Below are 18,519 nucleotides of genomic sequence, written 5' to 3' on the forward strand. Positions count from 1 at the left end.
TTTTGTTTTTTTAAAGCAACTTGATGAAAAAAAAAAACTTGATGGAGAAAGGAAAGATCAAGAAGGAATTATCTAGAGGGGTCTCAGGGTTCTTGGAGAATACTTAACTCAGGAGTGCCATAGAAGCCAAAGGCAATATAAAAATATTCCCTCAACCTTGCATTCTCCTCTAGATAATCCCTTCTTTATTTATTTTATTATTATTATTTATTTTGGTACTTGGAATTGAACCAAGGGGTGTTTTACCACTGAGTCACACCTCCAATCCTTTTATTTTTTATTTTGATACAGAGTCTCTAAATTGCTGAAGGATCCTAATTCTGCCTTGACCTCCCAAGTTGCTGGGATTAGAGGCCTGTGCCACCAATCCTGGGTTTATCATTCTTTTCTCTACCAAGTTTCTAACAAATAGCCCATTATTCCATCTTCTACTCTCAACTGCACAAAATATTATAAGATGTCTTGCTCTGTATTAGTCAGTAACCTTAGTTGCTATACCTTCAACTCAGTGGCAATCACCCTCCCCCTCAGGCTCAGTGGCTTAGTACTATAATCCATTTTGTGTATTTGGGATGGGGGTAAGTTTTGCTGCATGCAGCATTCAGGGACATAGGTCCACAGACATAGTGGCTCTACCATTCCTTAAGGCTTCAGAATTCTCTACTATATCCTCTGTAACTATGGTAACATGAGGAACAAAAGACAACATAGGTAGGTATGGTGGTGCACATCATTTGTAATTTCAGCTACTCAGAAGACTGAGGCAGGAGGATCACGAGTTCAAGTCCTGCATAAGCAATTCAGCAAGACCCTGACTCAAAATTAAAAAATACGAAAAGGGATGGGGGGTTGGGGATGTGGCTCATGGGCTGAGGATTTGGGTCAGTAATAGAGTGCCTTGCCTGGCATGCATAAGGCCCTGGGTTTGATTCCCAGCATCACCAAAAAATGTGTGTGTACACGCTCTCACACATGCAGGTGTGTGTCTGTAACTGGGGATTTAACTCAGTAGTAAAGTACTTGTCTAGCATGTGCAGGGCCCTGGGTTGTTCAATCCTCAGTATGGTCAGAAAAAGGGGGGGTGTGTATTTCATAGGGCTGGGTGTGGTGGCACCAACCTATAATCCCATAATCCCAGTGGCTCAGGAGACTGAAGCAGGAAAATCGAGAGTTCAAAGCCAGCAAAAAGCAAGGCGCTAAGCAGCCCAGTGAGACCCTGTCTCTAAACAAAATACAAAATAGGGCTGGAGATGTGGCTCAGTGGTTGAGTGTCCCTGAGTTCAATCCCTGGGACTCCCCCTGCTCTCCCAAAATTAAAGAATTTCACAGGACATTTTAAGAGCCAGACCTGGAAGTGGCTTTTCATTTCTGCCTATATTTCATTGCCCAGAATACAATCACTTGGCTTCATCTAAATACAGAGTAGACTGAAATGCAATCTGTTTGCTCAAGAGCAAAAGGAAATGGGTTTATGAATGTAGTGTTGTCTCATTTCTTTGCCACATGCCCCTACTGAGAAATTTAATGACCATTTCCCATTGTCTTATCGAACCTCTCAATTATATTTGTGTGGGCCTTTCATTCCATCATTCCCATGTGTGAGACTATTCTCTTCTAGTTCCTTTGTTTTATTTATATAAATAACACATATAATGATCACCATGTGCCAGAGACTAATTGCTTTAAAAATATTAACTCATTTCATCTTCATTTCAATAAAGGTATGTGCTTTTATTTGTTCCATTTTACAGATAAGAAAACTGAGTCAGAGAATTTAAGCAACTTGTCTAAGATCACACTATTAGGTGTAAGAGTCAGGCTTTGAACCCAGGCTGTCCAGGTCCAGAATTTATTTCTTAATCACAGCACTATGCTGCCTTTTTTTCTCTTTCCCTTATCTTCCTTTTTGTTCTCTTTTTCCTCTGCCTATCCCTTAGGGTTGGTGTTCTCTAGGACTCTATCCTTCACTTTATCTTTCTCAATTCTCCCTCCATATGAGATTTTATGCATGTTTTAGTGGTTTTTTTTTTTTTTTAAGGGATTTGTTGTTACATATTTGCACATGCACACAATATACAATATAACAATAAAATTTGGTCAATATCATTCCCGAACCCTTTCCCTCTCCTTCCCCATGTTTTAGGTTTTAACTACCACCTTTCTGTAGGATTCCCAGTGAGATCTCTAAGCTGAGATGAGACCATGCTTGCATTGTTTGGAGCCATATCCCTAGTGGTCACCACAGCACTTGATCCATACAAATGCTAAAATAACTGTAGCCTGAATGAATGACAACTCCTAGCCTCTACCTCGACTGGATCTGAACTTCAGAACAGGACCTCAACTGTCTATTAGACAAGTAAGGGGAAGAAGTGGGAACAGGCTGGAGGGAAAAGAGTATTTCAGGAATATGGGGGAAGGAAGCCCTACTAACTCTATTTCCAGAGTTCTGAAGCCCTTTCTTTATTTCCACCTCCAGTGACACAGACCTTCTTTCTTACTTGGATCATAGTTCTGGTCTCCTCAACTTTCACCTTGCTCCCTTCCACTGCGTAGCCCTGTACCACTCTGTGGCAAGATCTAATCCTATCACTGCCCTGCTGATAACCAGGATGGCCCTCGATTGGTTTACAAGGCCACCGCTCACATTTCGTGCTTCAGAACGAAGAATAAATTGTAGGTCCTGAAGACCCCATCCTGTCTTCTCGGTGTCTTTGATCCTGGAGTGGGTCTCACTGGCTGCAAAGCCCTTCTCATTACTGTCACCGCCGCTGGAAAGCCTTCCCCAACGCTCAGGGATTGCGCTACCTCCTCCGGGTTTCTGTGTTATCAAAGGCGGGCCCAATCACGAGTCGCAGAAGGCTCTACTTCCGGGCTCCCCAGCTAGAGAGCCCATCTGGGTCTCCCCGCCTCCCACCCCCATCCCCACCTCGCGCGGTGCTAGGAGAGACCCTTCCTGAGGAACCTAACGCCCGCAGCCGGAGGTTAGCCCACGCCCTCCCCTCACGTGAGCTGTGCCGCCCCACGCCTCTACGCGCTCGGCGAGGAAATGGTTCAACCGAAGGGGCGGTGCTAGGGTGCCCGAACTGTTCCGATTGGCCAAGGCGTGCCATACCACGGTGCTGGCAGGGGAGCGAGTGGTGGGCAGCCGGCGGCAGGCTCGGAGGCAGAGTCCCAGTCCCAGGCCCAGTCTCCCTCCTGCGCTGCGCGGTGACCGGCTGCCCGCCGGGATGCAGTGGACCGTGGGCCGGCGGTGGGCGTGGGTCGCGCTGCTTCTGGCTGCGGCGGCAGTGCTGACCCAGGTTGTCTGGCTGTGGCTGGGTACGAGGAGCTTCGTCTTCCAGCACGAAGAGATCGCGCAGCTAGCGCGGCAGTACGCTGGTGAGCGGGCTGAGGGCGGGGAGCGGGGCGGGCGGCCCTGGAGGGGAGCTGAGGTTTCCGAGGGCGCCTTCCCGGAGGCCGGGCCTGGAGCTTGCCCTGACTCCGCTGTTCCTGTTTTCGCCAGGGCTGGACCACGAGCTGGCTTTCTCTCGGTTGATCGTGGAGCTGCGGCGGCTGCATCCAGGCCACGTGCTGCCTGACGAGGAGCTGCAGTGGGTGTTCGTGAACGCGGGCGGCTGGATGGGTGCCATGTGCCTTCTGCACGCCTCGCTGTCCGAGTATGTGCTGCTCTTCGGCACAGCCCTGGGTTCCCGTGGCCACTCGGGTCAGTGCTAGCGGTGGGCCAGACTGGGAGGCTGGGGCTATACAAGGGCCCAAGCCCTCCTTTCTGATATTTGGCTGGGCAGTGGGATGGTGCTGATACCCTAATAGTCGGTGTCCATCCGATTGTCACTCAGGGCGCTATTGGGCTGAGATCTCAGACACGATCATCTCTGGCATCTTCCACCAGTGGAGAGAGGGTACCACCAAGAGTGAGGTATTCTACCCAGGTGAGTTAGGAGACTCTGTCAGAGAGGTGGGTGCCCTCATGAGGGGCGGGGAACGGATGGTGGGGGAGAAGCAGGGGAGGGCATACAGTTGGGGAAGGGAGCAGGGCATGGAGTGGGGCCTCCCCATGGTTTCCTCCCTATCCCCATAGGCCAGGCCACAAGTGGTTGGTTGGGGACCAGATCCGAGGGACCTTGTTGCTTTCCCATGTTAAAGGGACACAATGCATAACTCCCTGTTAAGCGTATCTAATTTTATCTGCCCAGACACTATTTTACCCAGCCAATATTCAAGCAATTGCTGGGGAGAAAACTGGTATTCAGCAACACTCATACACCCAGACATCATACAAACGGTTCCCTCTACCTTTTTTTTTTTTTTTTTTTTTTTTTTTTTTTTTTTTTAATAATGAAGCTTTGGGCTTTCAAGTGAGTTTGAGGTTGAAGGTAAGCATGTAGGCATGGTGACTGAACAGAAAGGCTTGTAAGTCTTATATTCACCCCTCCATATCTAACCAGCCAAGCCCAACATTAGCTAAATTTCCACTAGATGTTACTGCAACTTGGAAATGCAGACTTTCACATAGAAACCCTTGGCCAAGTTCAGTAGCCCTTCATGGCTTCCCCCAAAAGAGACTATGGGCCCCTGCAGAAGATTTAGAAGTGACTATCTGAGTCATTTTTCCCTTCTAGATAGGAGATCAGGTCTGTGAGGTAAGACCTTTTCCTTTCTTGAAGCTGTCTCTTCAGTCCCCACCCCCAGATAAGGATACTTTCCATGTACCAGGGAAGTACAACAAACAATAGAAGGACAGAACAGAAATGGGCTCCTCACATGGGTGCTCCCTTTCCTCCAGGGGAAACAGTGATGCACGGGCCTGGCGAGGCAACGGCTGTGGAGTGGGGGCCAAACACATGGATGGTGGAGTATGGCCGGGGTGTCATCCCGTCTACCCTGGCATTTGCACTGGCTGACACTGTCTTTAGCACCCAGGACTTCCTCACTCTCTTCTATACTCTTCGCTCCTATGCCCGGGGCCTCCGACTTGAGCTCACCACCTACCTCTTTGGCCAGGACCCCTGACCATCCAGGCCTGAAAGAAGATCTGTGGATGGACAGGAGCAGGCAGGCCTGCAGACATCCACTTCTGGAACCCATGTACGGACAGGGACATATTCAAACCATGCAGATACTGAGTTCCTGCTGTACAAGGAGGGACATACATGCTTATACATCCCACACAGAGACCCATGGGAACAAATGGGACATATATATATAGATGCCAAGACCTGTGTGTATTGCAGGATCATGCACTCACACTCATCCAGAGAGGGAGTCCCATGTATACCTAGGGGGCCAGTCATATTTCAACACATATCACAAGCTCCACTCACGAACTCAGGCCTTCCAGAGATTCCTGCCTGCAATCAGGGCTCTGGAGTTAAGGATAGGGTGAATATTATTACACTCTGCCTCTGCCTGACTTCTCAACCCAGCAGTAATCTGGGGAGGGGGGGTAAAGGGGAAGAGGAGCTGCCCATTGGAGGCCCCCTCACCTACAGCTATGATGCCCTTCCCCTTTACCTCCCCTGTCCTCACCATATGCCTTATCCCCATTCCACTTTCCTGCTATGCAAGTGCCCCTGTGGCTTTTCCCCCATCCTCTCAGCAACAAAGTCAATTGGGGAACCAGAGGAATGTAGAGAATGCTGAAGTGAAGGTCCTCCATCTCTGAAAGACCCCCTTTCCTTCCCTTGGAGTATGATGGGAAAACGGCTCACCCACCACTGAGGAGAGGCCTGAAAAGGGAGGCCTGGGTCCAAGGGGCTTTCTCTGGCCTAGAGAAGGCTTTCTCTGTGTGTGCATACACACACCCCCATCACCATTTCCAGAACACTGCCCGTGCTGCATTCTCTGTCCATCTGTCTGTCTCTGTTAATAAAGACCTATTGAACAGTTCCATTTCTTTGTGTGTCTGAGCAGCAGGGAAAGTCACTAGCTTCTGGGGGACCTCAGGAGGCCTCTCGCTTGCAATTCAACTTATTAGACAGTGGCTTTGGACTATAGTAGGGACTATATACTTGATTATGCCTAAGAATTATGAGGCTCATTGAGTCTACAGATCACTGGACTCTATCCTGAGAAATCAGTCTTTCTGAGGTGAGGCCTTGAAATTAGCATATGTAATAAGATCCCTTCTCAACACAATTATGAATGTCACAGTTTGAGAAATTCAGACCTGGGCGAGGTAGCCTGTCTTGTCTGTACTATGTGAGTAAATTACAGAAACAGTCCTCTGAATCCAGCCCTGGATGGCCACAGGGTGGCAGTGTTCACCCACTTTTGAGCTAAAAGGCATCATTCTCAAGTACTCTTTTCCGTGTTCCCAGAGTATGGCATCCATCTGCACTTGGGGCAGAAGTACCTCCACCCTGTGGTCTCCTTTTAGTAGGACCCAGCACTTCTATGGAGGAGAGGTGGGGTGGGAAGCAGACACTCTACCTACTGGTATGAGAATTAGGTAGGGCTAGGAATAGAGTAATGCAAAAGAGGGGCCTAAAGTGCACTCACACCAAAGGACCTGCTCTTCTTAACATGCATGCCCCAGGCACCAAACTTTCCTCACCCTTATCTTGCCCCTCTGGGGTTGAGTAAGGCCCAGACCATTCCCACCTCTTAGGATTCCTGGTACGATAAAGATGGCAGAAATGTGGTTATAATATTATATATGTTTTTAAATTTGATAGTCTAGTGAATGCATACTAAAGACTATACGTATAACTTCATTTGAAAATGACATCAAAACTTTAAATTAAAAAATCTAGACATGTGACTCTGAATGACTATGAAGCCCAGGCAAGTTGGCCATCTCAACTACCAGCATATTGGCTATGACAGGTCCTGACGGGCCACTCCATTGATCCTGGATTGCAAAATCATAAGCTCCATGGAGGATTTCTCCCACCTGGTAAACCCAGCTCTGCTTCTAGGCTCACAGCATATATCTCTCAGGTATGTCCCAGTGCCCATTCCTCCCCTCCACAAATGACTAAGTTTCCAGGATCCTCCCCATTTCTGTTGCTAAGCCCAGTGATCATTTCATAGTTCTCACCTTTCTGTTGACAAAAGTAATCTAGGATACATTTTTCCTTCATTGCCTCTTTTGTCAACTCTATCTCCTCAACTTCCTACTTCTGAGAACTTGGTCCTTAAACTTTTTCTCCTTATGTCCCCTCCCAAATGATCTCAACTATTTCATGACTTTAAATACCATCTAATGACCATGTAAACTGATCACACTTGCATCCTGTGTAAAGGTTTCTCCACACAGCAGCTGGAGGCAGACTTTCACTCTCCTGAGACATTTCCAATGGTCTTGCATCTCATTCTGTCCTTTCACCCCTTCCATGGGCCTACTCCAAGGCCAATGTTACCTCTGACCAAGCATCCAACTCATTCTCAACTACTCCAGGACCAGTGGCTTAGCTTCTCTTCCAACACATCAAGCACCCTTCTACCTCAGGATATTTGCATTGGCTATTCTGAATTCAGAGCTCTTTCCTAGATATCCTTATAGCTCTTGTCCTTCTCACTTTTAATTCCTGCTCAAAGAGTTCTTCTCTTAACACTTATGTAATAGCATCCCATTCTGTGGTTTTAAAAATACCGCCACGAATTTCTTTTTCTGTGGATGGTGGGGATGTTACCCAGATCCTTGCACATACTAAGCAAGTGCTCTACCACTGAACTGCACTCCAGCTCACTGCAGAAATTTTGGTATTCCTCCCCTCAAGAGGTGAAGCCTAATTTACTTCTCTTTGAATGTGGACTAGATTTTCTTATGTACTTTAATGTATTTAACAAATAATGTATGTGATAGTGTGTGGCTTTTAGAACTAGGCCATAAAAAGCATTGTAGCCTCTTTAATCTCTCTTGAGTCACTCTGGGGGAAACCACCTGCCTTTTTAAGAGGATACACAGCAGTCCTGTACAGAGGTCCATGTGGGGAGAAACAGGCCTCCTACCAATAGGTGTTTCCAGCCCCAGTCAAGCCTTCAGATGACTGCAGCCCTGACCAACATTTTTACTATGGTCTCATAAAAGACAATGAGTCACTTGTGAATCCCCAATAAGTCACTTGTGAATCCCCAGCCCACAGAATTTTGAGAAAATAAATGTTTGTTTTAAACTTCTAAGTGTGGGGGTAATTTGTTACACAGCAATAGATGACCAATACATTTTCCAGTTTCTGTTCCCCTCAACCCAATCACATTTTTCTCCATGTTATCTATCACCATCAGACAATATATATTTCCTCCGCTAGAATTTTGTATTATAACCGGGACTTTGTTTTATTTACACCTGTGTCCAGCAGTTCCTGGCATAAAGTAGGTACTCAATAAATATGTGTTGCATGAATGAAGCCTTGTTTTCTGCAGGTCTAGATTATTTTGTCTGTCTTTGTCTCTGTAAGGCATAGGGCCAGACTATTGTGTGGGTGTGAGAGGGAGCCTTTCCTTTTCACAGATGAAGAGAGAGATAAACCAGGTTCCAGTCTGGCTTATTCCTTCCCCTCAACCTTTACCAGTTGTCAACCTCCCAGCTCAGACCTGAAAGGTGGGTTTACCTTTTGCTTCATACTCTTTATTTTGAGGGGAGAGGGGTAGCTGCTCAGCTCCATGCCTCTCTCCTCCCCCAACCCAAACTCTGCAAAAAGCAATCTCCAAACCCTCATAATTTAATTCCGCCAAGCAAGTTCCTACCTTTCTAAGAGAAATCTTATCACCTATCTCTCTCCAGACACATACTCTCAGCAACCCTGGGAAGCTGGGGGAAAGAGAAGCAAGCTGGACAGTGGAGTTCTGTGGATTTCTAAGCACTGCCCTCTGGTCATCCATGAAATGGGGAGGGCGTGATTATTGGCCTCTGTACATTCACCAGTTCTCCCCTTTGTGGGCCCGAGTGGGCAGACGAAGAGATTTTGCTCTGCCTCAGGAGAACTCATAGCCAACCACCATGGGGAAGGGGTGGATCCACCAAGGGTATAGTGAGGCTGAGCCTCAGTGTGACCAGAGATTGCCATAGAGAACAAGGACTTAGGGCCGGGTGCAGAAAAGGGTGGAGGCTAGAGGAAAGCAGGCACCCAACATAGATTCCTGGTAGAAGAACTGGTGGGCTGGGTTAGGGCAAGATGAGGCTGGAGAAGAGTGGACTAATTTGGAGAGCAGGAGGAAGAAGGGAGGGGACAAAGTTCACTAGATTCCTGCCCTCTAAAGGAATCATGTCCCTGGGGCATGTGCATCTCACCTACTGATCTCATTGAGAATGGTCCTTGGTACTGCATACCCATAGTAGATGTCACCCTTACAGACACCTGCTATTCCCTCACCTTAGGGTGGTCATCATGCCTTTGGTAGGTAGAGATCTCCTTGGGCACTGAATAAAACTGGGGAAGTATGGGGGTGCCCCAGAGGAATAGGGTTAAAGCTGCTCAGAGAAATCATGGCCTGACACTCAGGAACCTCAATAAAGAAACAGCATCTGGTGGATAGTTGGGGTAGGGTGGGACCAAAGCTGGGCAGATAGAGATTTGGAAGTCAGGGACACACAAGTGGAGAATGTGTGTGACATACCGGTCACTGTGAAACAAACAGATGAGTACCTGGGGCTCATTATATTCTTAGCTCTTCTCCCGTGTACCTTTGGAAATATATCATAGAATGTCAAGAAATTTTTTAAAGGACTGGATGCAGTTGTGTAGTTGCATGTGGTGCTTATACCTTGCTGCAGGTGTGCAGTCAGCTCAGAGGCTTCCAAGTATGGGAGTGCATAGGTGTGGACACATCGCCATATGCACGCCTGTGTGTAAACTGCATCATGCATGCAGCTGAGGACAGCATGTGGACAGAGCAGAAGAAGCTCCTGTTCTGGCCAGGCTCAACACTCACCCAGCATCCTGCAGAGTGATTCGCCTAGTGATTAAGGCCGACCCAGGTCCCTGACGCTGTAGTGCCATGTAACCCAGTGTGTAAAATTGAGCAGCTGCGTGCCTGAACTTACGACAAGGTGTGTTGATGTGTGAAAGCGGCTGTTTGTGTGTGCACGCCCGACTCTGACTATGAGTGTCGGGTGTCTTGGTGAGGTGGGGCGGGGTCCTGGTCCGGAATCCAGTGGTGGTGGACTCCTCACTCTCCCGATTCCCCATAGCTCTCCAGCGCCCCTCCCCCGGAGTCTGGTTGTAGGGAAGGTGGGAGACACCTGTTGGGGGACTGAGAGAAGCAGAGCCCACAGGGGCCTCTCCCCTTGCATCCCCGCCCGCCTTGCGGGGCTCGGGTCCCGCCCCCGCGACCGCAGCCAGCAGATCCGCCGCGAGTGAGCGCGCCGCGGCCAGAGGAGCGCAAGACGGCAAGAGCGCACCGTGAGGACCCTGCGCAGGGAACCGAGCAAAAGCAGGGACCGTCCCCGAGGCGGGCGGAGCAGAGGGACCGCCGTGGAGACACCCGGGGCAGCGGGCCGCGCCAGGCCGGTGAGTGTGGCTGTCGGGTGCTGGGAGCCAGAGAGCTGAGCGCAGTGACTCCACCGCCTCTTGCCCGTCCGGTCTGGTCCAGTTCCCAGTCACTACCCCCATCGCCCTCTATTCCCGCACCTCCATGAGTCTTGCCCTCTGTCTGCCTGCCCCATCTCAGTCTGTTTTTCCCTGTACCAGTCCCCCTGTCTCTGTGTTTCCCCCTCTTCCTAATATCTCTCTTCTGTCTGTCTCCTGCTGCGTCGTCGGTCTTTCCTTATCTCCCTCACCCTGTCTCCATTCGATTCGCTCTGTCTCTGTTTCTATCTGGACTGCCTGTCACTTAGGTCTTTTATTTCTTGTTCCTCTCTCTTACCCTTCCTGTCATTCTACCCACTGTCTATCAATCTCATCTTTCCCCATCTATGTCTCTAATATCTCTGTCTCTCTCCATCTTGGTCTCTCCTTGTCCCATCTCCATCTCTCATCTCTCTCTTCCTCCCACTTCTATCTCCCTTGGTCCTTATCACCCTCTATGATTTTCTCACCCTCTCCCTGTCCTCATTCTGGCCATTTCTTACTCCCTGGGTCTGGTCTCTCTCTCTCCTGATCTTTCAACCTCTCTGTCTCTGTACATGTCTGAGAAAGCTATCTTTCTGTCCTTTCCTTATGACCCACTGCATGTCTCTGAATCCATGACCACCCCCGCTTGTGTTGGGGGTTGTAGGGGCAGCAAGGCCCACCACCACCCATAATTGCCTCCCCCACAGACGGCCCTTTCCTCTGGGCCCCGCCTGGTACCAGGGCCGCCCCCAGCAGGGGGACTGCGCCTGGAAGCTGTAATGGAGGTCCTGCAGAGACAGCAGGCAGCTCGGCTGGCCCAAGGGGTGGGGCTCTTGGTTCCTCCTCATCAACCGCTGCCACCCCGGCCTCCCCTGCCTGGCCCCCCGACCCTGCAGGCTCCAGAGGGAGCCTTGGGGGACATTGGGGCTGATGAAGAGGAGGATGCTGAAGAGGATGAGGAGGGGGAGGAAGCTGGAGCAGAGCAGGAGCCAACTGAGGAGAGCTGTCCAAGGGCCCAGGGCCCCAGCTCACCTTCCAGCCAACCCCCTGGACCCCATCCTCATGAGTGGACCTATGAGGAACAGTTCAAGCAGGTAGGATCCCCTTGTTGTAAGGGCTTTCCCCCTTCTTCCCTCTGGGCAAAAGCAAAGCCAGGTGATCAGTAATCCATCCATCCCCAACGCCCTCTGCAGGAAGGAAAGACACACACAGAGACCTACAGAGAGAGAGAGAGAGAGAGAGAGAGAGAGAGAGAGTGTAGGAAGACTGGGGGATAGATAGAGTGGGGAAAACAGACACCCAGATATGTGAAAAGTGCACAAAACCACACTAAGGTGCAGGGGATGCCCAAAAACATGGAGACTGACATTTGGAAGCCGTCAGTGAGTCTTTAAGAAAGGTGGGAGGGGGAGGGGGCCTTTCAGGGAGAGGGGCCTGGGGCTTGGGGATTCCTATACCAGCACCCCCCCACACCTACTCTTTCACACATCAAGTCGCCAGGACCAGTAGGAGTGTCCCATACTATCTCTCTGTCTTTGGAAGCAGAATAGAGGTTGCCACTCCCTTGGCAGGCTGGTACACCCCTCCTCTTTCCTATCACACTACTCCCCCATCCAAATGTTCTACCTGACCTAAATTCCAGGGATGGCAGTTCCCAGCCTGTGTTGGCCACTACAGCTACAGTGTGACTAAAGAACAACTATGCAACTGGGAATGACAGTTGCATTCCCTTACTCACATGACCTTAATTCAAGGTTCTTCCTCCCTGAGAAACCCTTCTTGGTTTTATTCTAAGGATACTAGTCTAGGTTGTCACTATGAAGGTGTTACTTAGGGCTGTGACTCTAGTGTGCTATTCTGGCAGCATTAAATGCAGGGTGTTGGTCTTGGGTGTTTTCCAGAAGTCTTAGTCTATGGCTAGAACTCTGTGGCATTAATGTAAGAACGTGTTATTCAGGGTCCTGTTACTCCAGAGATATAGCTCTAGGGACTGTTACTCTGGGGCTTATTACTTGGAGAGTGTGAATATTACTTGAAGGTATCCATCTAAGACTTAGGGCTCTATGTTGTGGGCATGTGACTCTAAAGGTGAGACTCTGGGGTTTGTTACTCATGGGTGGTCTTTTCTCTGAGAGTTCTTATTGGGAGATGGAGTGTTACTTATAGGTGTTACTCAGGGACTGTTATTCTGGGTCATTGACTATTACTCTGGAAATTGTTCCTCTTAGATTTGAGAGGTGATTCTGAGGGCAGGGGTGCAAGTGACTAGGAAGTAGTAGGATGACTGGTAGGTCCCTCATCCCTTAACCCCCCAAGTCCTGTGGCATTTGGCCAGTGCCTCTGTGGTAGCTTCTGTAGTAGGCAGGGTAACTGCCTCTGGAATTTCAGGCCAGAAGTTATCAATCCAGGAGCTCCTGAGCATCCTCCCTGCCCTTCACACAACCCTAACCCTGAAACACAAGGATGTGAACAGCATGAGGGCCTTGCACAATGAATGAGAGTAAATGATGCCTCACATACACATCAGTTTCCTCAGTGTGGAGCACAGACCTAGCCTGGCTTTCTTAGTTGGGAATGTCCTCTCAGAATGGGGCAAGACTTCACCCTGGAGGGCAGGCTGAGCTGTCCTAGTTTCTTCCTATGTCTCCTCTTCCCTATAATTCCCAGATGGGTGTTTTGGGCTTCCCAGAGCACCACTAGCCAGTACTGGTCTATGCATATTAAAAAAAGATACCCCTACCTTCCTGCACCCTGGGGATGGGCCTAATGCCAGGGGGTCCACATTCAGGCTCAACTTACCCCTTTACCTAAGGACTCTTGTTCAGCATACAACCTGAATAGGGGTCTCAGGGGAGGGGGTTCAATGGAGCTAAAGAATGACCCTGGTTCTTTCCCAGTTGTATGAACTTGATGCAGACCCCAAGAGGAAGGAATTTCTGGATGACCTGTTTAGCTTCATGCAGAAGAGGGGTGAGTGAGGTGATGTGGGGAAGAAACTGGAATTGCCCCCATTTATCAGGTTTGAGGAAGGGAGACACCAGGATGTAGTCCCCAGGTGGGGTTCTCCCTGCAGGGGCCTAGGGTTGGCAGCACCTGTCCTTTAGGCCTTCAATAGCGTCTTTAACCTCTGACCCTGCCCCCCTTCTTTGCCCCAGGATTAATTAGTTACCAGTCCACTGGCAGGTTAATGAGTGTGGAATCAATTGGGAGGGTGGGAGGAGGAACCGTGGGGGACTGGCTTAGGGTGGGAAGGTCCCAGGACTGGAGGGCTAGTAATGCCTTAATTCTCTATAGTGGGCCATTCCTCCAGCCTTGTCTCCTCAATTTTCCCCTGCTTCAGTCAGGGAATTCCCCAAGTGCTTTGTAGCTGAAAGGACTGGGATTAGACTGAAGAAAAGACTTCCCAAGGGATGGGCTGGGGACCATGTAAGTATAGGAAGTTGGTGGAGAAGGAATTCCTTTCCAGTAATCTCAGAACTGGAAGAGAATGCAAGAAGGGTCCAGGAGGGGATCAGGGTGGGCGGTAGTCCATCACTTCAGCTTCTCCCCAGATTCATGGGACTGAACACTGACTCATTATCTCTCTCTACAAAGCTAATTAACTCACTCAGAGCGCAGCCTGATAAGCCGCTAATTAACTGGCTGCACTGCAGCCCCCCTCCCTTAGTGCAGCTGCTGGTCCAAGTCTCCCTGGACCATCACCCAGACCCAGTATCCCTTTTTGTCCTTCCCAGGGACACTTGGTGGGGTCCCAGTTCCTCTTGCTCTCCTGGGAGGACTGGTCATTCTGGTCCCAGTGTCCCCTCTCTGCCCCTTCCTTGGGGCCTTCTCTACACTGAGAATGGGGTGGGGTAGTCTGAGCTGATCCCAGCACTACCCACACCCGCGGTTCTGCCTCCCTTTAAGTTCCTGCTTCCCTCTGCTGGGCTGCCGGAGTAGGGGGTGGGGAGTGGGGGAGGGCGGTCCCGCAGGGCCGATAATTTCCCCCCATTAATCAGGCCGCAGCTAATTGTTCGGGTCCAAAGGCGGCGGTGGAAGGGGGACGGGATCGGTAAGGAATTAACTGGGGCCCATCGCTCAGCGGAGACAGGACCCTTTGTCAGGACTGGCTGGCGGGGGTGGCGCTGGATGCAGAGTTGGCGGGCCCAGGCAGGAACTGATTCTTCTCCACCTGCCATCCGTTCTCCGTTCCCCCACCCCGCCGCCCCATCTCCGCCTTGGGCAACCGTTGGGGGCTGCGGTTTGGTTTAGGGGAGTTCAGTTCTTCGCTAGTCCTTGCTACAGTCTACCCGGGGGGATTGAGGGACAAACTAAAGCTCTCAGACCAAATCCACCTCCCTCGAGATAAAATGGTTTTCACATTTTTTTAAAAATCTACTTGGAAAACAGAATTAAAAGAGGACTAATATTTATAGCTTGTAAAATTCACATTTCAGAGCCTGAAAATAAAGTTTTATTGGAACACATTCCCACCCATTCCCTAGTTATTCTCCAAGGCTGCTTTCAGGCTACAGTTGCAGAGTTGAGTAGTTGTGACAGAGATCTATTGGCCTGCAAAGCCTGAAATATTTACCATCGGGTCCTTTACAGAATAAGTGTGCTGATCCCTGGCCTAGACTCCAGTCCTTCCTGCTATGAGGGAGGCCCTGGGGGTTCCGCCTGTAATCCTATCTCCCCATCCCTTGGCCTTCCAAGCCCTGAGCCTACAGCAGGCACTTAACTCCCTCAGTCCCTAGGGATGCCCTCAGACAGGGCATCCTAGTGTCCTGACTCTCTGCCTACTCCCCATCAGGGACACCAGTGAATCGTGTGCCCATCATGGCGAAGCAGGTGCTGGACCTGTATGCATTGTTTCGCCTGGTGACCGCCAAGGGCGGCCTGGTGGAAGTCATCAACCGAAAAGTGTGGCGGGAGGTCACGCGCGGCCTCAGTTTGCCCACCACCATCACCTCAGCCGCCTTCACTCTACGCACTCAGTGAGGCCAGGGGTGCTGGCGGAAGGGAAGGGCACGCAGGGTGGGGGATGAGGATGCGGAAGGTGGGGCGGTGTCAGGGTGTGGGACTTGACCGACTGGGCCCAGCCTCCCTTCCCCGCCCCGATTCGCCTCTAGGTACATGAAGTACCTGTACCCGTACGAGTGCGAGACGCGGGCGCTCAGTTCCCCCGGGGAGCTCCAGGCCGCCATAGACAGCAATCGGCGCGAGGGCCGTCGCCAGGCTTACACCGCCGCTCCGCTCTTCACCTTAGCTGGGCCGCACCCGAGGGGCGCTCCTGGCCCCGCCTCCGGCCCTGGCCCCGCCCCGCCCGCGCCTCTCTCGGGTCCCGGTTCCAGCCCGGTCCAGGGCTCCGCCTCTGGTCTACCGGCGCATGCTTGCGCCCAGTTGAGCCCCAGCCCTATTAAGAAAGGTGCGACCAAAGGATGAGAATTTGGGGGCAGGGTGCATGCACTGAGGTATAGGAACCATTAAAATGAAAGGATTTTGAGGGGCGCGGTGGCACACGCCTGTAATCCCCGCTACTAGGGAAGCTGAGGCAGGAGGATTGCAAGTTCAATACCAGCTTGGGCCATCTAACGAGACCCTGTGTCAAAATAAAAAATAAAAATGGCTGGGGTTGTAGCTTAGTGGCAAAGCACCCCTCAGTACCCAGTACGAATAAATAAGTAAATAAATAAATAGTAGGGGCTGGGGTTGTGGTTCAGTGGTAGAGTGCTTGCCTTGCACATATGAGGCACTGGATTCGACCCTCAGCACCACATAAAAATAAATAAATAAAGGAATTGTGTCCATTTACTATTAAAAATATTTTTAAAAGGAAAGAAAGAAATAGTAAGGATCCTGAGGTCTGGGAGGCATTGCAATATAGGAGCAGGAAGACCTGACTGGGCTCTGAGGTTTGGGTATTGCTAAGGCATAGAAATCCTGAGGTTTGGAGTCAATAAAGCCTTGACAGCTGTGGTATACGGGGTACTGTGGTGTGAAGCCAAGCTTAGGAAAAAGTCCTTTATCCAGAGCAGCTTCATTTCAAACCTATCTACCTAGGGCTCCTGTTTGCATGTGGTTTGCCTCCTTGTGACTTGGATTCTTTAACAACCAAAACCAAAGTCCCCCAAATTCTCTTTAACCAACCTAAATCTATATATTGGCCCTTTGGGCTTGACACCACACCTCAGCCTCTAGCCTGAAGCTCTGAATGGGAAGAGAGATTGATCTTGGTGCTTGAGCTTGGATAACCTCTCTTGGTCTCAGACTTGGGGAAGAACCAAATGCAAGACACATTGCTTGGGCCAGGGGAACTAATGACCTGTTCTTCCAGAGGAGAGTGGAATTCCAACCCCTCATCTGCAACTGCCTGTGGGCCTGGCCTTGGGACCAGCACGGGAGAAGTTGGCAACAGAGGAGCCTCCAGAGAAGAGGGCTGTGCTGATGGGCCCCATGGACCCACCTCGACCCAGTGCACCCCCCAGTTTCCTGCCCCGCAGCAAGGTTCCCTTGAGGGGTGAGGAAGGGCTTGTTGTTGAGGGGTCTTCAGTCCTATGCACTGAGGGAAAATAGACCCATCACCTGATAGGTGTTGGAGGTGGGCAGACAAATCCCTCTATAGACAACTGTGATTACAGGTATGGGGGCTGAAGTGAAATGTGGGCCATCTATAGAAATGGGAGACTGAAATCTGATTCCCCAAAATGTGATTACTCTGCCCCCTCCTGGACAGAAGAGCGGCTGGATGGGCCCCTCAATCTGGCAGGCAGTGGCATCAGCAGTATCAACATGGCGCTAGAGATCAACGGGGTGGTCTACACTGGTATGGGTACTTTAGGTTGTCTACACTGGCATGGAGTCAGGGGTATTTAGACTAGCATGGGGATTCTAGATTTTCTCTACTAGCATGAGGTTCAGGGATATCTGAACTTGCATGGGTAACATGGGGTTCAGGGGATTGCTACATTGGCATGGGTTAAAGGGGGTGTCTACATGGCATGGGGTCCAAGGCATGGCCTCTCTGGCATGGTGACCATGGGATATCTGCCTTGTCATGGGCCTATGTATTATTGTCAGTATTTCTTTTTTACCTGTTTGAGGGTATCTACATTGGCATAGGAGTTTCTCACTGACCCAAGGGACTTTTCCTCATTGGTTTGTGGCAAGGGTATGTGTGCGGTGCTCTAGCAATCAGGACACTTACTTTTGTTCCCTTCTGTTTTTGTGCCCCACCCTCTCCTGCTTGTGTTTGCTTTTACCATCTCCTTACCCCTTTGCCAGGTGTCCTCTTTGCCCGCCGCCAACCTGTGCCAGCTTCCCAGGGCCCAACCAACCCTGCACCCCCACCCTCTACTGGGCCCCCTTCCAGCACCTTGCCCTGAGAGTTCCTACTCAGAACTAAGAATCCCAGCTCCATTGCTGAGGTGGGAGGAGGCACCCTTCTGCCTTGATTTCAGGATACTTACTCTGGGACGCAGCCCTGAGAGATGACCACACCCCACCTCCATGCCAAAAGGTTTTCTTTTGACGTTCCATCTACCTCATTATAAAAGGAGGGCACCACCTCCCTAGCCAATTCCAGCAGCATCTACCAAAGGATTCTTCCCCAGCAACCCCCATCATCTTGTCATGTGCCCTTTGTGTCAGTATCATCTTTGGCACATTGCCTCTTTGTGTCAACCCTTTCAGGAGCCAGGTGAAGGGTTGGATTGGGTGTTGCTGCAGGAGACGTCCCTCAGGTCACATTTCCTAATAAAGTTGTGCTCCCTCCCTCTCCAGTGCCTCCTCTTCTTGTTTGGGTCTGGGTGGGGAAGGGATGATATGGTACACAGGCAGCATGAGACGGGGGAGGGGGACTCTGAGGAGAAGGCAGAATAGCAAAACTCCGTGAGAATAGAAGAGCATTGAATCAGACTACTTGAGTTCAAATCCCGATTCTGTTACTATAGTGCTGTCTGGACTTGGGCAAGTCACTTAGTCACTTGAACTTTAAAAGACTTTTTAAGGATTTTTTTCATGGAATTTTAAAGTTCATGAA

General features: G+C 50.3%; 3 protein-coding genes across 5 annotated transcripts; all 3 read left to right on the forward strand.

Annotated features, from left to right (window-relative positions):
• Nucleotides 1-2,941: 2,941 nt before the first annotated feature.
• On the forward strand, nucleotides 2,942-8,319 carry Sigmar1 (sigma non-opioid intracellular receptor 1). Of its 2 annotated transcripts, none has more exons than XM_047525852.1 (4): nucleotides 2,942-3,381; nucleotides 3,506-3,706; nucleotides 3,840-3,932; nucleotides 4,917-8,319. In XM_047525852.1, exons 1-4 carry the CDS (start codon nucleotides 3,231-3,233, stop codon nucleotides 5,207-5,209), a joined length of 738 nt encoding a protein of 245 aa, XP_047381808.1. In that variant the 5' UTR covers nucleotides 2,942-3,230; the 3' UTR covers nucleotides 5,210-8,319. The 2 variants fall into 2 exon arrangements, with proteins under 2 accessions (XP_047381808.1, XP_047381807.1); XM_047525851.1 differs by having other exon boundaries at nucleotides 2,953-3,381; nucleotides 4,787-8,310.
• A 165-nt stretch (nucleotides 8,320-8,484) lies between these two features.
• On the forward strand, nucleotides 8,485-17,868 carry Arid3c (AT-rich interaction domain 3C). 2 transcript variants are annotated; one of them, XM_047525100.1, is made up of 8 exons: nucleotides 8,485-8,548; nucleotides 9,722-9,997; nucleotides 10,286-10,457; nucleotides 11,207-11,593; nucleotides 13,397-13,469; nucleotides 15,292-15,475; nucleotides 15,611-15,906; nucleotides 16,816-17,868. In XM_047525100.1, exons 4-8 carry the CDS (start codon nucleotides 11,279-11,281, stop codon nucleotides 17,052-17,054), a joined length of 1,107 nt encoding a protein of 368 aa, XP_047381056.1. In that variant the 5' UTR covers nucleotides 8,485-8,548; nucleotides 9,722-9,997; nucleotides 10,286-10,457; nucleotides 11,207-11,278; the 3' UTR covers nucleotides 17,055-17,868. The 2 variants fall into 2 exon arrangements, with proteins under 2 accessions (XP_047381056.1, XP_047381057.1); XM_047525101.1 differs by lacking the exons at nucleotides 8,485-8,548; nucleotides 9,722-9,997 and having other exon boundaries at nucleotides 10,279-10,457.
• On the forward strand, nucleotides 17,139-17,877 carry LOC124964599 (AT-rich interactive domain-containing protein 3C-like). The gene is made up of 2 exons (XM_047525102.1): nucleotides 17,139-17,304; nucleotides 17,763-17,877. The coding sequence occupies exons 1-2, from the start codon at nucleotides 17,139-17,141 to the stop codon at nucleotides 17,861-17,863; spliced, it is 267 nt and encodes an 88-aa protein (XP_047381058.1). The 3' UTR covers nucleotides 17,864-17,877.
• Nucleotides 17,878-18,519: the final 642 nt, after the last annotated feature.

Source organism: Sciurus carolinensis, chromosome 14 (genome assembly GCF_902686445.1).
Source record: "Sciurus carolinensis chromosome 14, mSciCar1.2, whole genome shotgun sequence".
Taxonomy (NCBI): domain Eukaryota; kingdom Metazoa; phylum Chordata; class Mammalia; order Rodentia; family Sciuridae; genus Sciurus; species Sciurus carolinensis.